This window comes from Gavia stellata, chromosome 18, assembly GCF_030936135.1.
Source record: "Gavia stellata isolate bGavSte3 chromosome 18, bGavSte3.hap2, whole genome shotgun sequence".
In the NCBI taxonomy this organism is placed as follows: Eukaryota; Metazoa; Chordata; class Aves; order Gaviiformes; family Gaviidae; genus Gavia; species Gavia stellata.
Genome location: NC_082611.1, coordinates 18066709 through 18084785, shown reverse-complemented (window position 1 = coordinate 18084785; position 18077 = coordinate 18066709). Strand labels below are relative to the sequence as shown.

The 18077-nt window shown below is 53.7% G+C and overlaps 3 protein-coding genes across 3 annotated transcripts in view; 1 reads left to right on the top strand and 2 right to left on the bottom strand.

Annotated features, from left to right (window-relative positions):
• Nucleotides 1-18077, bottom strand: part of LOC104252220 (nucleoside diphosphate kinase, mitochondrial) — a 320155-nt gene that overhangs the window by 4247 nt on the left and 297831 nt on the right. The gene's annotated exons all lie outside the window — the stretch shown is intronic.
• EME2 (essential meiotic structure-specific endonuclease subunit 2) lies at nt 2692-7479 on the top strand. The gene is made up of 6 exons (XM_009821720.2): nt 2692-2800; nt 3571-3692; nt 4561-4666; nt 5429-5544; nt 5974-6163; nt 7294-7479. Exons 1-6 carry the CDS (start codon nt 2717-2719, stop codon nt 7462-7464), a joined length of 789 nt encoding a protein of 262 aa, XP_009820022.2. The 5' UTR covers nt 2692-2716; the 3' UTR covers nt 7465-7479.
• SPSB3 (splA/ryanodine receptor domain and SOCS box containing 3) lies at nt 9889-17038 on the bottom strand. The gene is made up of 6 exons (XM_059826633.1): nt 16895-17038; nt 14795-14972; nt 13826-14013; nt 11820-11922; nt 11201-11326; nt 9889-10894 (listed from the first exon to the last, which is right to left on the bottom strand). The coding sequence occupies exons 1-6, from the start codon at nt 17021-17023 to the stop codon at nt 10548-10550; spliced, it is 1071 nt and encodes a 356-aa protein (XP_059682616.1). The 5' UTR covers nt 17024-17038; the 3' UTR covers nt 9889-10547.

Genomic DNA, 18077 nt, shown 5'->3' with positions numbered 1-18077 from the left:
CTGGATGGCAGGTACCCAGCTGCTTTATCTGATGTGGTTTTGAGTAACTTACTACCAGCTTTGCACCAATGAAATCATTAGAGGTTGTATTCTGAGTGTCCATAGCATGGCTTTGCCTGAGGAAGATTGTCCCTGTTTGCTCCAACACACGCCTGCTGTGCTTTTTATTCTGCCAGTAGAAAAGGCTTTGTGGGATAAATACTGTCATCTGTTCTGTTGTGGAATGTGCTGTGAAGTTGCGGGTACAGCCAGTGCTCAGGAGGTGATGGAGGGTCCAGAAGTGTATTTTCACGGCCTTTCTCCAGGTGAGCGATCCCGTTTGAGTGGGGTCAGCCTGGTGAGGCAGGCTGGCTGGTGTAATACACAGCCCGCCAGAGAAAATGCCACGTGATTTTCACTTTAAAAACTCCACTGTGGCAATTATATCAGCACCCCCCGAGCCCTCAGAGTGTCTCGCTGTCCCTGGGTTTCACATTCCCCTCTGCTAATCTGTTCAGTTCTTACTCACCTCTTCTGCCCCATTCCTGCCTAGGTCTCAATCCTGCTCCTTGCCTTCCCAACCCTCCTGTCCACCCCTCACTTCCTTGTACCAGCCAGAGGCTTTTCTCCTCCTCTTCCCGGGTGCCGGCAGAGGGAGCGCAGGCAGCACAGCAGAGCACTCTGCCTTCACCATGCCTGCAGCACCCAGCCCTGCACCCTGAGGTCTGTCCTGCCCCAGGGAGCAGCTTGGGGCTGGGTCAGACTGTCCTGCTGGCAAACCTCCCTCGTAAAACAAGGTGTTGATATTTTTTTTAACGTGGACAAGCAGCATGTTCTTAACCCTCCCCTTGCATTCTTACAAATAGTTGTGCTATTTTGTTGAAACATCTCTAAATTCAGCCTAGAGCAGGTATCTGTCAAAGAAAACAATCCAAACGCTTGATTTGACGAGGTTACAGACAGCTGTAAGGAAGGTTCCCGATGGATGGTGTCAACTCACGTTAGCTACAATTGACAGTACTTGCAGAGCCAGTAATTAAGAGCACGTTCTCCACTGGCTCCCTGGTGACATCCGCATGTGTGGCCAGCCCAGCTGCTGCAGTAGCAGCCTGCACAGGAGTGATGGGAACGGGGCTGAAGTGAGCGTGGAGGGAGGAGTGTCGGGGCTGTGCACGGGTGGTGGAACACGGCTTCCTAGCTATGAATTATTCAGCCTGTTGGCTAATTTCAGTTGTCTTTTGCAGAGAGAGAGAGATTTCAAAAATAATTAAGGTTCTACAAATTTAATAAAATTTGTTCTTGGGGGAACAGAAGAAAGTTCGCCTTTAGTAACCTAGAATGCGCGAGCTGATTTTTAGAGTCATTGTGGAAAATTGCCTGTCACTGTCCAGGTACTTGGCTGGAGTGAAGAAGGACAGTTTTATACATGCCTGCAGAGATGGTCAATGATGAAGTCAATAACTCAGATATGCAATCCAGCCAGCAAGCGCACACCCTGTACGAAGCCAGACTTCCCATGCTTGCAGAATTCCTCATTTTGCATTTGCGTTTTTGTTGTCATTTGTTAACGCTGATGAAATACCTCTTTTTCTGATGTCAGGATTGTTCTGTCTTCCTCCACAGGTCTCCTCAAGGATCCTGGCTCAGACGCTTGGGTGAAGGTTTTAAGTTCCTTGGACTGTGAATATTCTTTTGAGCCTCAGGCAATTCCCTGCAGCATAACCTGGAGGAGAAATGTGCCAAACACTCTATCCACTCCAGTGAGTCCTTCTCATCTTCACTGTACATGTAAGCTGGCAACTGACATGCTGTGGGGAGAAAGCTTTGACTTGCCTCTCTAGGCCGGGCATTGGAGTCATCAGCCTCGGAAACGCTGATTACTGGTGACCGGTTAGCTTGGGGAATGGAGCTGGATGTGATCCTCGCACAGATTATTCCAAAGCCAATGTCTTTTAAATATCTGCATCTCACTGGTTTAGGCAGGTGTGCATCTAGAGTGAGCCTGGGGAACCTGTAGTAAGCAAGAATGAGACCACTTAAGTTATTGATACAGAGGTTTCGCGTGGGTACTCAGCAGCATTTCCAGCCCAGGTGCTGCGCGTGGCATGCTGCCACGGGCAACAGCTGCACATCTGGGCGAGGCTGGGCAAATCTGCTGCAGGGCCCCCCGTTTGGAAAGCCCAGTGATTGCTTCTTGAACCCCGCTCACTGGGAACCCGAAAGGGCAGGTACCTTCTTCTACCAAATACGGTTCCCATTCCAGTTTGGCTTCGGAAGGTTCTGTGTCAAGCGGTATCCGTGTGGCAGTGGAGGCTGAGGTAGGCTGTTCTCGTGCTCAGCCCCGCTACAGGAATTTCAGGTGGAGGCAGAACTCTATTTTTGCTGTTGCTGGATAAAACACTGCAGATACTGTAGGTGCAGATAGCACAGTCATCTAACAGTGCGCGCAGTGTAGACAAAGCCATTTTGTGTTCTTTCATCCTAGTTAGCAACTTCTGCAGTTGTCACTGCCTTCCTCGCCAGGCTGTTTTTGCACCTTCAGTGACCTGCTTTTTCGGGGAGGGTTTTTACCTTTCAGTTCAGCCGTGGTCTTTCACCAGTGTAGTATAGACGCAGCCTTGCGAGTGTTTGTGCCTCTTAACAGTGTGGGCTCTGCATAGGTGGAGACTTGCTGTCTGCTTTCGTGCTGGACCCCTGCTTGTGTTGGAAATTATTTCATCTTCTTTAGGGGGGCTCCATGGTGAAGACTGAAGAGGAGAAAGAGGTGTTGGTGTTGGTAGAGCCAGAAGATTTTCTTAAGCGCCTCTTTTCCCTAACCCAGGTGATACAGATCTCTGAGCCAGACCTACACAAAGTGCTCTACAGCAAATTCACTTTGCCAGGTGAACACAGAAGGAGAGGGAGGGTTCATTCAAAACTGTCCTTGCTCCACCCTGAAACAAAGCTTTGTTACAGAGGGCCGTGGCTGGAAAGGAGAGAACTTGTGGGAGAAGCCCCGTCTGAGTACAGCGGGAGGTCTTTAGGGATACATGCAGGTACCTGCCGTTAACCCCGGGACAGGATGCTGCTTTCCTCAGAGAGGAGCTGGGCAGGCCAGACTTGCTTTCCCTTGCATTTAGTTTTTCCATTCTCATGGAGTCTGTAAAAGATTGACTTGACAGAAACGTTTAGAGTACACAGCCCTTGGAAACACTTGCGTTTTGAAGCGGAGAGATTTGTGTTAGTTCTCATTTGTGTGCAGTCCTACAACATTTTATTTATACCTGTCTAGGCAGCTTGTGCTTCTGCCCTGAGAAGTTCCCAGTCCATCCAGCCCCGTCCGAGACTAGAGAATGACAGGCTAGAATAGGCAGTGTCTGTGAGGAGATCAGTGCTAACGCTGCAGGGAAGAAGGTGAGCCAGAAGAAGCAGCGGGATGTTGGCAGTTGTGGCACATGCCCAAAGGCAACGCTCTCAGCTGCAGCCTGAGGCTGGCTCCTGCCCATTCCCACCGATGAGATGCACCTTGGAAGGCCCCGCTGCCGGAGACGGGGAGGGGTGTTTCAGAGAGGAAGGCTGCTACAGACTTGGGTGTGATTTGTCTTGCTTCAGAGCTTTGTCAATGTCCCATCAGCGAGTCAGCCTGACCTGAACCAAGTGTTGCCTTTGGCTGGTCGGGAGGGCTCCTCCACCAAAACCTACAGCCTGGCCGTCATCGGGCTGGATGCCTACAGGCGGTACGTGCCGGGCGAGCGGCGGTGCCGGGGAAACTCACGGTGAGCGGAGATCAGCGTGTCTGCAGGGGGGACACATTCGGGGCTGAGCTGCTGATGCTTTGTGCCAGTGTGGTGGCCGTGAATGACAAAGTCCATGCTCATGGGGGCTGGGACTTGGGGTTTGCAGTCCTGAGGGTGTACTTTGTGCATGCGTTTACAGCAGCCCCTGAGGATCTTGTAGCCAGAAGGGGTTCCCGGGTAAGGCTTCTCTCTGTATCCCAGACGGAGGGCCGCAGTGATATGGTGGAGCTGAGGGAACTGCTCTCGCTGAATTGCCCTGCTGCTCAATGCCCCGAGAGATGTTCAATACCTGGAGACCTTTTCTTGTCCCCTGAATGTCTTGTTCGTGTGCTGCTCCCAGTGTCTGGGTCCTTCCTGTCTGTGTACGTGCACAGCAGAGGAATCTCCTCCGTGGTGATGGTGTGATCACTTCCAGAGTTCCCCACGTAGACGCAGCTACAGTAGCCCGGTCTGTCCTGTCCTGTCTGGAGTATTTCCCAGGGAGAGCTCTTGTCTCACCACCTCCTGGGCTTTTTCTCACTTAAGCCTGTGAGGATAAATTTGACCAAGAGTACTATGTATAGAAAAAATCAGCTATGGCCTGTTGAGTGCCGCCACCAGAGGAAACGAGTGGCTTTCACCCTGGTTTCAGGTCTCCTCCTCTCTCCCTCGCAGGAGGGCAAACTTGACACCTTTGTCTCCAGCTTCAAGTCAGATTGGGAGGGAGCAGATGTGGGTTAAGTCTGGCCTTTTCCTCTTTATCAGACAGCAGCCCTGAGGCGTGACTACGTAGAGCTTGTGTGTGAGCGGTGTGTCTTGCTTGTAGGTGTAACCAGGAGCAGGGCAGGCAGCAGGCGCTCAGCCCTGGAAAGCCGAGTCTCAGCTCCCAGCCTGGCCCAGAGCTGGCTATGACTCAGGAGGAGATACTGGAGGTAAAACTTCTTACAGTCCCTGAAGTTTTATGTTACTTGGGGTTAAGCTGTGCAGAAAGGGCTCCCACTGGTGAGCTCTTGTGTGTCAGGGGAGGTGGTAGCTAGCTTGGATCAGCTTGCATCCGCCTGCATCCTCCTTCACCCCGGCCAGCAATGGGATTGAAGAGGGACTGCAGACTTTGAGACACGGTTTGGAGCCTCTTGTTCTTAAGACCCTGCTTCAGATCTGATCCAGCCTCCCCTCCCCAACCCCACCAAGAACTGCCCATTTAGCTGTGAAAGGAGCTGGTGGTTCTTGCTTGGGTCTCTGCCTTGCAAAGCCTCTGTCCCACAGCAGAGCAGCAGTGCTCCTTGTGATGCCACAGCAGTCATAAACTAGGTTAAATACCATCTAAACCGTTACTTGATATCCCTTAAACTCAATTCCTGCCCTGCCTGAGTATGCCCCAAAGCAGGTTATAAGTCGCTAGCTTACTGGGAGCTAAGAAGGATGAGCAGGCTTTACTGCAGCGCTGTGGAAACAGAGCTAATGCAGGCAGCCCAGCCTCCCTCCCCTTCCAGCCCCAGCCCAGCTTCGTCCTGCCGAGGGATGTGTCCTACCCGTGTGCTTTCCTTGCTGCTCTCGCTGGTGCTACTGGCTGAGGGTCGAGGAGGGGCCGCGAGGGCCCCGGGCTGTCCTGGCTCACGGCCGGCCCACCCGAGCCTGTCTGTGTCCCCTTGGTCGGCGTGTTACGTGTTTCACCTCTGTTGCTTCTCCTCCAGGCACTGGTGGTGCTGCAGCTGTGGGGTAACATCGAAGTGCTATTCCTAGACACGTGGCAGGAATTCGGCCAACACGTCTCTGCGCTGACGAAGGCAATAGCAAAACGCCCGTACAAGTGAGTCGTGTCGCTGGACTCAGTCACGTTCTAAACCCAGAGCTTTGGGAAACCTCAGTGGAAGCTACAGGAACATTTATCTGGGGTTGCCAGCCTGTCCTCAATGCTATCAGTGTAAGGGCCCAGACTAGATGTGTCTCATGATCATTTTCAGTCTCTGTGCTGATGAAGATCCTCTGTTCTCATGGTGAATGCTGTGGTGATTCAGCACGAGGAAAGGAGGGAAAATGATGGCCTTAGGAAAACCTTTTCACCAAGGTGTCCCAGAGCTTTCCAGGGAAGGAAAGAAAATTGTAAGGGGAAAAAAAATATTAATCCTGGGCAGAAAGAGGTTTTAGAAGGAAGGCTGCAGCATCTGGGGTCTGCAGGCCTGCGCTCAGTGCACGCACCGGCCCCAGGTCTTGCTCTCAGCAGTCTGCCTTTCTGCAGGAAGCAGCTGGAGTCGCAGGAGTTGACTTTCTGCACTGCCGGGGCTTGGGCCAGCGGGGTGCGAGTGAAGAAGGATGGCACGGGACTCCGGCAGGTGTGGAAGAGACAGATCCAGCAGTTTAACAGAGTCAGCCCTGCAACAGCAGCAGCTATAGCGGAAGCGTATCCCTCCCCAAGCCTCCTGTTACAGGTAAGCCCTCAAACCCCTTGGTGTCCTGTTAAAATCTTGGATGATGCAGGCAGGAAGGGGTGCCACGTGCTTCCTCGCTTAAAGGTCTTTGTTGATGCAGCAAACAAGCCCTGAGCGTGAAAATGGCTCTCCAGAAAGGCAAGGCTTGTCTCCAGAAGGCTGTTTGACTTGAACCGTAGCTTTGTTTCAGCAGTAACTACTTGCCCCTCCTGTTTGCCCTTCCAGGCCTCCCCCTGCCTCGGTCTCACCTCATAGCACCCCCTCAAAGCATCTTTGTGGTTTTGCTTGGCAATGCATTTGGTTGACCACCCCAGCCAAGTGCAGTTGGATGCATCCCACTGCCCTTGTCCAAGACAGTCTGTCTGTCAGCTTTGCCTGGTTTTATTTGAAGTGGGTGATGTCTCGGGTGGCTGCCGTTACAGTCCGACAGCTCTACATCACCTTCAAGCAGAAAACGTGTGTCACCCCTGTGGACCGTGAGGGATTTCCACAGGACACCCAGGCTCTCTTAGTGCTTGCTGTCATCAGCAGCATACCCCACGCTTTCCTTGCTCTTCTGTTGTCTGATACTTCAGGGAGCTGATATCGCTCACTAAATTCTCCCTCTCCCCACTCCCCTCAGCTTTCTGCTGCTTCCTGAGATAGACTGGCTCAGAGAGGTGTTGGGGAAGCAAGATTACACTAGGATGCTCTCTAACCCTCTGACAGCAGCTTAGCCAATTTATGAAGACACATTTTTATCAGCAGGTGCTCGTTTCTGTGAGCGTTAATCACATAAACTCTTTCCATTAGATCAGGAAATGTGACAGAACTTTTTAAAAAGAGTGTCGTGTAGTCAAATGCTTTCCTCTTTTCTTCCCCTGGAGCTTTGCTCTCTGTCCCTAGCATAGCTGCTTCAGAAGAAGTGGCCTTACAGCTCCTTCCTTGTATGCTGGAGGGGCAACACACAATGTCTGTTTGCAAGTGATAGAACTTGTTTCTTCTGGGTTTTATCCCCTGATCCTGGTGTGTTTGGATGAAGGCTCAGTCATGGATCCTCACTGTAACGATGGGATTGAGCCTTGCAGGGGAGATTGGAGTCTTCTCTTAGAGCATCTGTGCTAACTGCTTCCTTCTCTTGTGTCTCAAAGGCCTACGAAGAATGCAGCACAGAAGATGAAAAACGACTCCTGCTGAGTGACATCCCAGTGAAATCAGACGTCAGTGGGAAAGACCGCCGTGTTGGGCCAGACTTATCCCGCCGCATCTACCTCTTCACGGTATCCACCGACCCCGACCTTGTCCTGGACCTGAGCACATAGAGGGACCATGGGCCGTGTTGGTCAGCCTCCTTGTTTTATCTGCCAAGACATGGCAGTGGCTGAGCTGCTGCTGGCACAGCAGTGCTGCCGGAAGCCCGGCCAGGGGAAGCAGCTGATTCTGTTGCAGAACAGAGACCTGCACATCAATAAATGTCTTGTTACAGATGCTTTCCTCAGCCTCTTGGCTCTCCTTTCCTCTTTTAGCTGCCCCAGCTTTCTATCCCCATGGCTGGAAAGCAGGCTGTCTCCTAAGAGAGCTAAGAAATGGTTGGAATGGTAGCTGGATGTGAAAGTGCTAGTGAGCTGTCCCTGAGCAGCACAGGATCAGCTCCTCCGCTGAGACAGCCGCGTGGCGAGTCTGTCCTGCGCTGCCTTTCAGGTGAGCTGTTGAACGAGCCATGTATTTTCTGCAGCGTGTCCTGGCTTTTCATGTCCTGCTCCCCACTGGCTCTTTGGTGAGCCTGAACCTGTTGCTGAACGTCCTGCTTGTGGCTTCCAGGACCAGGCGGGTCCTGCTGGAGTCACTTCAGAAAACGATCGCCGACTGTCAAAACCAGCTGGCCCGCAAGGAACCACATCCTGGCGTAACACGGAGCTCAGGGCAGGGAAGGGGAGTTTGTTGGCTGAACTCCCAGCAGAAGAAAATGCCAGATAAGCTCCAGAAAACTCTATGTGAAATGGTGGGTTAGGATGGGATTCTCTTTTCCCAAAGCAAACACTCTGTTTTTCACTCAGAAATAGCCGCAGCCAGGAGAGCAGGGGCCAGGGACCCCCCAGTGCTTGAGGTTTTGGTATTACTAATTGAGGCTTTCCACAATGACACAGAAACCCCTGAACTTCCTCCCGTGAACCGCAGCTCGCTGGCTCAAAGCAAAGTCAACTGGTGCTGCCGAAGCGTGAGCGCACCCTCTGAACGGAGTTCCTCCTTGCCAGGGATTCTTCTGCCTCCATCTGCTAATACTTGAATTAGTTCCTGGGGAGGAGCAGTTCAGCAAGGCTGTTTTTTCTGGCTGCAGCACTGATATATATGGATTGACAGAGAGCCTGTCTTAATTCATGAAGGTTCTCATTCAAAGCCTGTCACCAGAGAAGTGAGAGCCATCTTTGCTTAAAGATTCGTGACATGGGAAGGACAGGCACGGAGTCAGGGGGCTTGGTGGGAAATAAATGCCTATGATGCAAAAAGCTTTACCAGAGCCTTTGCAGGTCTGTCATAGGAGCAGGGGAAAAGGCAGCGGCTGGAGCTGTGTTTTCCCAGCGACTGTGCTGGGAGGAAACCCAGGGCAAGGACGGGTAAAAGCCATTTCCCGTCCTATATATTTCAACCCTCTTCCACTTTTCAATACCTTTTGCGCTTGGCTGATGGCACCAGCTCAGACCGAAGTCATCTGCAAACACACCGCTCAACCAAGGGAGTGGTCAAAGGCCAGGAAAAGCCCCACGAGCAGAAGCCGTGGGCTGACCACAAGCCCCGCGGAAAGCGGTCGGCAACCGCAGGGACTGCAATGGCGTCGGCATCCAGTGCTGCAGCAGTGGCAGAGCCCACCTGGTTCTGCTGCCATGCTGCCACGAGCCCACGGTGCTGTGCACCCTGCAGCAGCCCCTCTGTCAGCATGCTCCCCCCAGCCCTGCCCGTCAGCTCTCACAGCAGCGCTGTTTCGGCATCAAGGGGTATGAACAGGAGGAAGCGGAGCTGCCAAGCGTGGCTGTTGAATCGGCCTTGGGCTGGGCCAGCTCTGGGATGGGTCCCCGGAGCCAGCCTGTCCTGGCAGCGCGACGCCAGCCAGGCAGTGAGAACTGTGTAAGCACCCAAGCCTTCCTCTCGCTGCGCTGTTTGTTCCCAGCCAGTGCTTGCATCCTCATCCGCAAGGAGCAGCTAAAGCGCTTTCCCCTCCTCTTTCCTATCCGAAATCTGAGGGTAGCTCGAATGCAGAAGAGCAGGCAGGGTCTCCTGCCTGCCGTTTGCTGGCAGCAGTACCAGGACGCTACTGGCCCAGGCTCTAACCCAGCATTTCCCCCAGCACAACCAAGAAGCCTCAGCGTGGAGCTGTTCTGCACACAGAAGCCACGCTGTGTCTCAGGCTCTGGGATGGGGGTTTGGCGTTGTTTGTCCCCGCGTAATGTGCCAGGAGACAGGCATTACAAAACCCAGCAGCCTCCCTTCCTATGCGCAGCCATAGGCGTCACTCTGGCCCCGCTGAAGATCCATTCCAGCACGCATTTCAGTGGGAAGCACAAGAACCCTCCACAGGGCAGAAGCAAGGTACTATCTCCACTGTTTTTACCTCCTCTACATCTGACACACAAGTGTTGCATTTAAAACACCCCTCCAGGCTGGCAGCTGTGCTAGCGTGGCTATCTTTCACAAGCGCCTGCAGATTCCTGCCTTCAAGGGCTGCAAGAGGAACAAAAGACAGTTTCTCCTTTTATTATTACAGTTTAATACAGTCTTTGATACAGAAGCTGCAGGAGCCAACATGCAAAGCAATTAAAGTCATCGGGGGGCTCGAGGAAGATCACCAACAGCTCAACTCGAGTAAGTAATCTCTCTTGCACAAACAGCAATGCAGACGCATCTCTAGGAGCCCGTTTCCCTACGTGCTGCTGCTCGATCGTGCCCCACAGCGTGGCGAGTTCATCGCAGATACCAAACCAACACACAACAGGAGGAGGGGACCGGTCTTTGATTTTGTCTTTTGAGGAGTCAAGTCAGTTGTCTGACTAGAGTCCAGTATGCTTTGAAACCAGGAGGCCACCTTAAATCTTATCTCTGCTGAGAGTCTGCAGAGAAGAGGGATCCTTCAGGAAGAGGTGATGGCTTTGCTAGCAAGCCAGGAGATGAAGCTCAGACATTCGGCAGCAGTTTACCTGTTCACAGAGCCCTCTTGGGAGTCAACAGGTCTTTTCAATGCATGTGATGGATGTTTAAGCTGAAGATTTCCAACAGTGTAAGAGAAATCTTTGCAAACGAGTAGAAATGGAAGTCCCCATGAAGAAAGAGGTGCATCAGGCCTGGCCGGCCCTCGCAGACGGCAGAACAAAACCCCACCCGACTCCCTCACAACAGTCCGTCTGCAGAGACATTACGTCCTCCTGCACCTCTTCCTTTGGCAGGCCTCTGCGTCTGAGCCACAGGAGCTGTCTGAGTCGCTTCCCGATGAGGAGGAGGAGGAAGGTTTTGACGTGCTATAGTTCATGCTCAAGACCCACCCCAGTTTGTTGTGTAGCACCTGCTTGAGTCCCGGCGGCAACGGCAGCACCTCCAGCGTGTCCACGTAGTTAGGCAGGAGCTGACGCAGGCGGTAGCAGCAGAGATACTGGAGGGACGTGCAGCTGGCGCAGGAGCGGATCACCTTCATGCTGCTCTTGGCCGCTGTCGAGCACACCATGGGGTAAAACTTCTTGTTCTGCAGCTTCGTAGCTGCAACTCCTGCCAGGGGACAGCATCGGGGGGGTTCGCATTAGTTTTGACGAGGTGATCTCACTCCTCCCAACTACCCTGAACCTATTAACTACAGAGCTGTCCCAAAGCGCTTGGAAAACAGCCTTTGGAAATCCCCATCTATTAAACAACAAATGCAACCTTCCTCCCACTCTCTTCACGCCTTAGTCTTCTACTTTGCCGGCGTTTCTCCGGCAGCACTGCTGCAGCCGGACTCTGGGTTCAGCCAAAGTCGTGCTGCTCCCCCTCACCGTCCTTCTACCCGCAGGCCGCTGCGGCTGCCCTTGCTCTTACCTATGCACTTGCGGTTTTTGAAGAATGTGAGCGTCCCGTGCCATGTGTCCAAATGCACCCCAATGATAGAGCCTTGGCCAAACCTCGAGGAGAAGTTTGTTTTGTCTCCCTTGTGATGCAGTAGTCCTTAAAATAAAAAAAAAAAAGGCATTCAGTGGAAAGCCCGCACTCCACAAATTCATGCCAACACCTGCACTGCGAGTTCCCACTGGTACAGCCTCGCTCGGCGCCTAAAAAATCCCTCCGCTGCCTGATCCCTGCCCTCCCATCCCAGAGTGGGCGAGGGAAAGGGGAAGGTTGAGGTTTTGCAATACCAGAGCGCAGGCAGCGGCACCGAAACCCCCGAGCAGTGATGCGCAACTGGCAGTCTACGTGCCCTAGAGGTTCATGCACCGGTTCTAAGGAGTTTGCAAAACGCAGGCAAGGAGAGAGGCTCCAAGAGCTGCAAGCTGCTGGCAGCCGCTCCGGTTGTCATTAATCAAGGGACTTGCAGGTCTGGTGGCCTTTTTGGCCTCGATCCCCTTCAGATCATTTAATTCTCAACCCCTTAGGACAACACTTAAGCCCGCTGCTGCCCTTCCAGCCATCCTGCCCTCTGCCACCGCCCCGCCTGCGTTACCTGTGTAGGACAGTCCCCAGCTGTCCTCATCCTTGCCCAGGAGGCTGCAGAAGGTGTGGCGGTACTTGTCCAGGTTCACATCCGACGTCCCAATTCCCACCATCTGGGAGGCAAGGCCAGGAAGAAGAACACAGGCTTAGCGTCTTTTCAAGCAACAAACACAACCAAAACTCCACCTCCGGCTCACCCCTCCTGTTCTTGGCACAGTCCCAAATACCCAGAGGGTTTTGGTGAAGCCAAGTCAGAGGTTTCAGGCCAGAGTTGAAGGCTCCCAGCTCCAATTTCCTTTCTTAAGCGAGGAGGCCCAGCTGAACTGCTGGAGAAGGTTGCTGTCCTGTTCATAGAAATCACAGAATGGTTTGGGTTGGAAGGGACCTTAAAGATCATCTAGTTCCACCCCCCCTGCCATGGGCAGGGACACCTTCCACTAGACCAGGTTGCTCAAAGCCCTGTCCAACCTGGCCTTGAACGCTTCCAGGGTTGGGGCATCCACAGCTTCTCTGGGCAACCTGTGCCAGTGCCTCACCACCTTCCTGGTGAAGAATTTCTTCCTAATGTCTAATCTAAATCTACTCTCTTTCAGCTTAAAGCCATTACCCCTTGTCCTATCCCTGCATGCCCTTGTAAAAGTCCCTCTCCAGCTTTCTTGTAGGCCCCTTCAGGTACTGGAAGGCTGCTGGAAGGTCTCCCCAGAGCCTTCTCTTCTCCAGGCTGAACAACCCCCACTCTCTCAGCCTTTCCCCATAGGAGAGGTGCTCCAGCCCTCTGATCATTTTTGTGGCCTCCTCTGGACCCACTCCAACAGGTCCATGTCTCTCCTGTGCTGAGGACCCCAGAGCTGGACGCAGTACTGCAGGTGGGGTCTCACCAGAGCAGGGTAGAGGGGCAGAATCCCCTCCCTCGACCTGCTGGCCACGCTGCTTTGGATGCAGCCCAGGATACGGCTGGCTTTCTGGGCTGCGAGTGCGCATTGCCTGCTCACGTCCAGCTTTTCATCCCCCAGTACCCCCAAGTCCTTCTCGGCAGGGCTGCTCTCAATCCCTTCACCCCCCAGCCTGTACTGATACCGGGGGTTGCCCCGACCCAGACGCAGGACCTTGCACTTGGCCTTGTTGAACCTCATGATGTTCACATGGGCCCACCTCTCTAGCCTGTCACGGTCCCCCTGGCTGGCATCCCTCCCCTCTAGAGTATCAACCACACCACTCAGCTTCGTGTCATCCGCAAACTCGCCGAGGCTGCACTCGATCCCACTGTCCACGTCCCCGACAAATATGTTCAATAATACTCGTCCCAAGGCGGACCCCTGAGGGACCCCACTTGTCATTGGTCTCCACCTGGACATCGAGCCGTTGAGCGCAACTCTTTTGAGTGCGACCATCCAGCCAATTCCTTATCCACCGAGTGGTCCACCCATCCAATCCATGTCTCTCCATTTTAGAGACAAGGATGCTGTGTGGGACAGCATCAAACACTTTGCACAAGTCCAGGTAGATGACGTCAGTCGCTCTTCCCTTATCCACCAACGCTGTAACCCTGTCGTTGGCCACCAAGTTTGTCAGGCACGATTTGCTCTTAGTGAAGCCATGCTGGCTGTCACCAACCACCTCTGTTCTCCATGAGTCTTAGCGTAGTTTCCAGGAGGATCTGCTCCATGACCTTGCCGGGCAGAGGTGAGACTGATGGCCTGTAGTTCCCTGGGTCTTCCCCTTTTTCCCTTTTTTAAAATGGGGGTTATGTTTCCCCTTTTCCAGTCACCGGGAACTTCACCGAACTGCCAATACTTCTCAAATACGATGGATAGTGGCTTAGCAACTTCATCAACCAGTTCCCTCAGGACCTGCAGATGCATCTCATCAGGTCCAGTGGACTTGTGCACATTCACGTTCCTTAGATGGTCTCAAACCTGATCTTCTCCTACGGTGGGCAGTACTTCATTCTCCCAGTCCCTGTTCAAAAAACACTGGACATTTCGGCGTGCCCGTAAGCGACCCTGCCCCACGTACCATGTCTGTGCCGTAGACTGGAGAGGTCATCTTGATCTCCCAGAAGTGCTGCCCGTCTGCCAGCTCTTTGTTCCCCCGGATGGCAGCAGTGCCACAGCTGTACTCCATGTGGAAGTTAACTTTGCGGTTGTCACAGGTCAGCAGGGTGGCCGTCGACTTATTCAGGTCGTCCCACACCCAGTCGAAATCTGTTTGGGAAGCACAGAGGGGACAAGGATGGGCAAAGGCCCTCAGGGAGCCATCCCCACACTAAAGCACAGGCAGACATTTGTTCTGAAGGCCTGTCAGGGGTTTTATTTATTTTTTTTATTTTTACTGTTTAAGAGGGTAAATCTCAAGCTGTGCACATCGGAGAGTTGTTTGAAGCCTGAACTATTCTGCAGTGTCCCACCGGGGACGGTTCAGTGCTCTGAACCCAAAGCTGCCAGCGTTAACCAGTTCCCGTTTTGGCTAAGACGAGGCTCCGCAGACCCAGGCAGAGCCTCCTTTCTGCCTACACTTCTCACAGGCTCAAGGGGTAGCTCCGCTACGCCACAGGCTTTCTCAGCCAGCCCGAGCCCAGCCTCTGGCTACCTCTCCCCTCTGCTCTAAGCACGCCCTGCCGCGCAGCCAGGCGTCCTGCCAGCCGTACCAGGGATCAGCGGCAAGAGGGCTGTAAGCACAAGGGCCGGTTTCACTTGTGGCTTCAGCTGGCTTTGAAAGCAGGTCCCCAGAGGTGAACTCTGATGCGTTACCAAGTTCAGCACTTAGCCCTTGAAACATCACAGGAGGCACATGCTTGTAATCTTCCTACAGTCTACGTGGCCTTGAGATGTAAACAAAAGAGCACTGCACGCTGGGACAGAGATAAGGGTCCCCGTGGAAAGCAAAGGATCCGTGCAGGGGTGCAGTCTGTGCCGCCAGGCCAGGACTGCACCCACCTCAAACCCCAAAGGAGTACGGCGGGCTGTTGGGAAGCCCCTTCCTTACACTCGTCCTCCTCGCCGCACTGGCAGTCCTTGACGCGGTGGAGGGCGTGCAGGCTGGAGCAGTAGGGAGCTTCACTCTGGTTCTCGCAGTTGCAATAGGACTCTCCGGTCACAGGGATGGCACTCGGGATGGAAGGCGAGAGGGAGGAAAACTCCGGCTCCGAATCCGAATCGCTGTGCTGCCGGGGAGAACGGAGGAATGGTCACTACTGAATGCCCCCACGCTGGGGGAACTGGGCTGGCAGAGGTCCGCGAGGTCTGGCACGTCGCAGAGCTGCACGGGGAGGTCCCCAGGCTCGTGCCAGAGCCGGTGGCAGCACGGCTGCATTGTGCCCCGGCCTGGCCCGCCACGCAGGGAGGCGAGGGCTGTGCCAGTCGAATTACCCTGCTTTGGGACCTGGCTAGCACCTGTCTGAGCTGCAGAGACCTCTCAGCACAGGGCACTGTACCATGTGGCTACGTTCTTTGTGCATTCCAGGGGCAAGGAGCTGTTGCAGCAAGCAAGCAGCGTGACAGTCCGTCTTTAACATACGCATTTTTAAGCAAACTCTGTGCTAAAGCTACGGTTTTCAATGGGCAGGTTACAGCCAGCTGGAGACCCCGGCTGAGGCATCAGAAAACCAGAGCACACTGCCGAAAACTGCTGCTCTCGAGAGCCTGAGAGCTGGCAGAGGAGAGAGGGAGGCAAACAAGACGAGGAGGAAACAGGACAGGGGGCCAGGCAGGGGAGAGGGCAGAACAAAGGGGAACCAGTTAAGCAGTACGGCTGCAGCTCCTCACACCAGCGCTGCAGACAGGCCCACAGGGAACCTACGGAAGGATTAAAAGGCTTTTGTTTACCTGCATGCGTGAACACAAAAACTTGATTTACTATACCCCAGTGCCAAGAGACCAAAGTGTCCCTGCACTGGACACTGTAAGAGTCAAAGCCCTGTCTCACTCCCTGTGTTACGGGAGGCTTGGTGTTGCCTAATGGAGTCTCTTACAACGGATTGCAGCAAGTTACTCTGGGTTTACATGCTGGTCAGGTGTACCTGCTCATTATTCACCCCCATGGCAGACTTTCTAAGCAGTATTTAAAGACAAAAGTCCTTTAAACTCATGTTCTCGTAGCCGTGTAAGACAGCGGGACTTGAAATGACTTGGCCTTATGTACTGCCCACCCCTCCTTCTCCAGCCTGAGTACTAAAAAGCTTAATTTCTGTCTTTCATTGGCCCTTCCTAACTACTGCTATCCAGAAATCCAGGTGTTCTGTTACTACAGAAACACAAAGCTACTCTGACTGCTGAGAAAAGGCTCATTTTCTGGGAGCGCAGTCCCTGAGTTTGGACATGGTGCTCTGGCAGTGGCCTCGTAAGGCTTTAGCCTAGCTTTGAAGCTCCAGGAGCAGTTCCTTGCGTCCCCACCACTGCATGGGGAACTGAACTCACACACTCAAGAACTGGGGAAAAGAGTGAAGGATGGCAGAGGTGAAGCTAAGTCATTCCTCGCACTGTTTGACTCACTGCTCTTCCTGCTGTGTTCCCATCTTCCAGCACACCCAGGCCAGGTTCAGAAGTGATGTGCACGTTACAGAGCAGGAAACACGAGAGGATTTCAGTTTGAAGATATGTGAGACTGTAACTTCACAGACTGAAGCAGCCCCACTCCCTCCACCAACATCTACCAGCTGCACGAAGACCAGAAGTTAGCACTGCCATACCGTGAGCCAGGTTGGAGAACTGATCCAGTTTAAACACGGATTTAGATCACTACTTAAAAAAGAATATTTTAAAAATATTGGATGTACTTTATATACCACACTCACATTATAGGCTTAGAAAAGCATTTAGATTAGTATCAATCAGCTCCCTTGGCTCAGCTGACGACAAGATACAGAGCTGTGGTGCACAACTGGGGAACAGACTACGGGCAGCTTAGCGAGCCCCTGCCTTGGGAAGATGTGCTGGGAGCCCCACACTCCATGACAGAACTTGGAGAAGGCTCGTTAGACAGCCTGTAAATTTTATTAAGTCTCTTCTGATTTTAGCCAGTCCTGCTGTCGGGGGAGAGGAAAGGTTTTCCTCATGTCGCTTCAGAGCCGCCTGAGCGCCAGCCTACCTGCCCGTCGGAGTCGTAGCCCCAGCCACGCGCGCCACTGGCCAAGGCGACCGCTCGGGTGTCCGCCTCACGCCGCACCCCGCTCAGGACGAAGTGCCAGGCCCTGCTGCTCCGCGTGCGTCGTGCCATGCTGTTCTGAGAGAGGTAAGCTGCGGAGGGCAAGGAAGAGGAGGTTACATGCAGCAGCCATGTCCCGCTTCCACCCACTGCTCACTGGGCTCTGAAGCAACCTCCCCCCAGCCACCGTAGTCGCCCCGAGAATGGATCAGCACAAACCACGTCTGCACAGGCCCCATCATTGGATAAACTGATGCAAAATAAGTTCCTCTCCTATCAGGAGTTTCTGCAAACTTCAACCTCTTTCTCCACACAGGGTCAACTTCTCCCTGAGCCCCGGTGTTGAACTGGCCCCCAGAAATGCTCCCAAGACCTGGTGGCAGCAGCTGTCCCCCTCCACAGCGCACAGATCCAGCATCCACCTCTCACCACTGGCCTGGGGAGCATCAGAATCGTCAGCCACCGAGGCACGGGCTCCCCGGGGCCTGGTCGCCCTCCAGCAGCTGCCTGGGCTCCGGCCGTGCCGCTCGGCCACCTGCACCGCCCTGGCCACCACCGCAGCCCCTGCACGGCTGAGCTGTGTGTGTCTGTCTGCGGGGAAGGCTGTTTGTTCACCTCTGAGCAACTGCCACTGAGAGAAGACTTTGCTCTCAGCATTTGGGATGGGGGAGAGACCACTCTCTTGCTCGCTGAAAGGAAACTGGCTTTTTCACGGACCTGTCCCGACTTGTCTCAAGGACAACAAACAGAAGCGAAGCAGCTGCTTCTGTGTCCCAACTCAAGCGGGGAAGTTATTCAGAAAGAGATTTCCAGGGGCTCCTTCCCTGGGTACAGCCTGACAGACCACGCCAGCTCCCAGCCACCACGCAGGAGCATTGCCCAGGATCTGACAGGGGAACCCTGATGCCCAATCTCATTTCCCCTTAAGTTTACCTTTGCAGAAAAAAACTCCCCACCAAGAGGCACCCGCAGGGCCGTAATCCCTCTCCCATTCCTTGAACCCGCTCCCTCTGCTCAGCCTCTGTGGCTGCCTCCCCGCCGCAGACAGCGGGTCTGCACATCCACACACGCTCCGGTGCTTCCCTGATGTGCACATGAACCCTGCAAACGTGCGGGGGGTAAGCAC

What these genes read in the sequence shown, in the direction of transcription:
- SPSB3 (XM_059826633.1), bottom strand. Translation starts at nt 17,023, where the DNA reads ATGGCACGACGCACGCGGAGCAGCAGGGCCTGGCACTTCGTCCTGAGC. An exon ending in CTGGGGACTGTCCTACACAG is followed by an intron (nt 11,327 to 11,819) that starts GTAACGCAGGCG and finishes TTTTATTTTAAG; the next exon opens with GACTACTGCATCACAAGGGA. An exon ending in CAAAAACCGCAAGTGCATAG is followed by an intron (nt 10,895 to 11,200) that starts GTAAGAGCAAGG and finishes GTCCCCTGGCAG; the next exon opens with GAGTTGCAGCTACGAAGCTG.
- EME2 (XM_009821720.2), top strand. Translation starts at nt 2,717, where the DNA reads ATGGTGAAGACTGAAGAGGAGAAAGAGGTGTTGGTGTTGGTAGAGCCA. An exon ending in ATAGCAAAACGCCCGTACAA is followed by an intron (nt 5,545 to 5,973) that starts GTGAGTCGTGTC and finishes GCCTTTCTGCAG; the next exon opens with GAAGCAGCTGGAGTCGCAGG. An exon ending in CCCCAAGCCTCCTGTTACAG is followed by an intron (nt 6,164 to 7,293) that starts GTAAGCCCTCAA and finishes TGTGTCTCAAAG; the next exon opens with GCCTACGAAGAATGCAGCAC.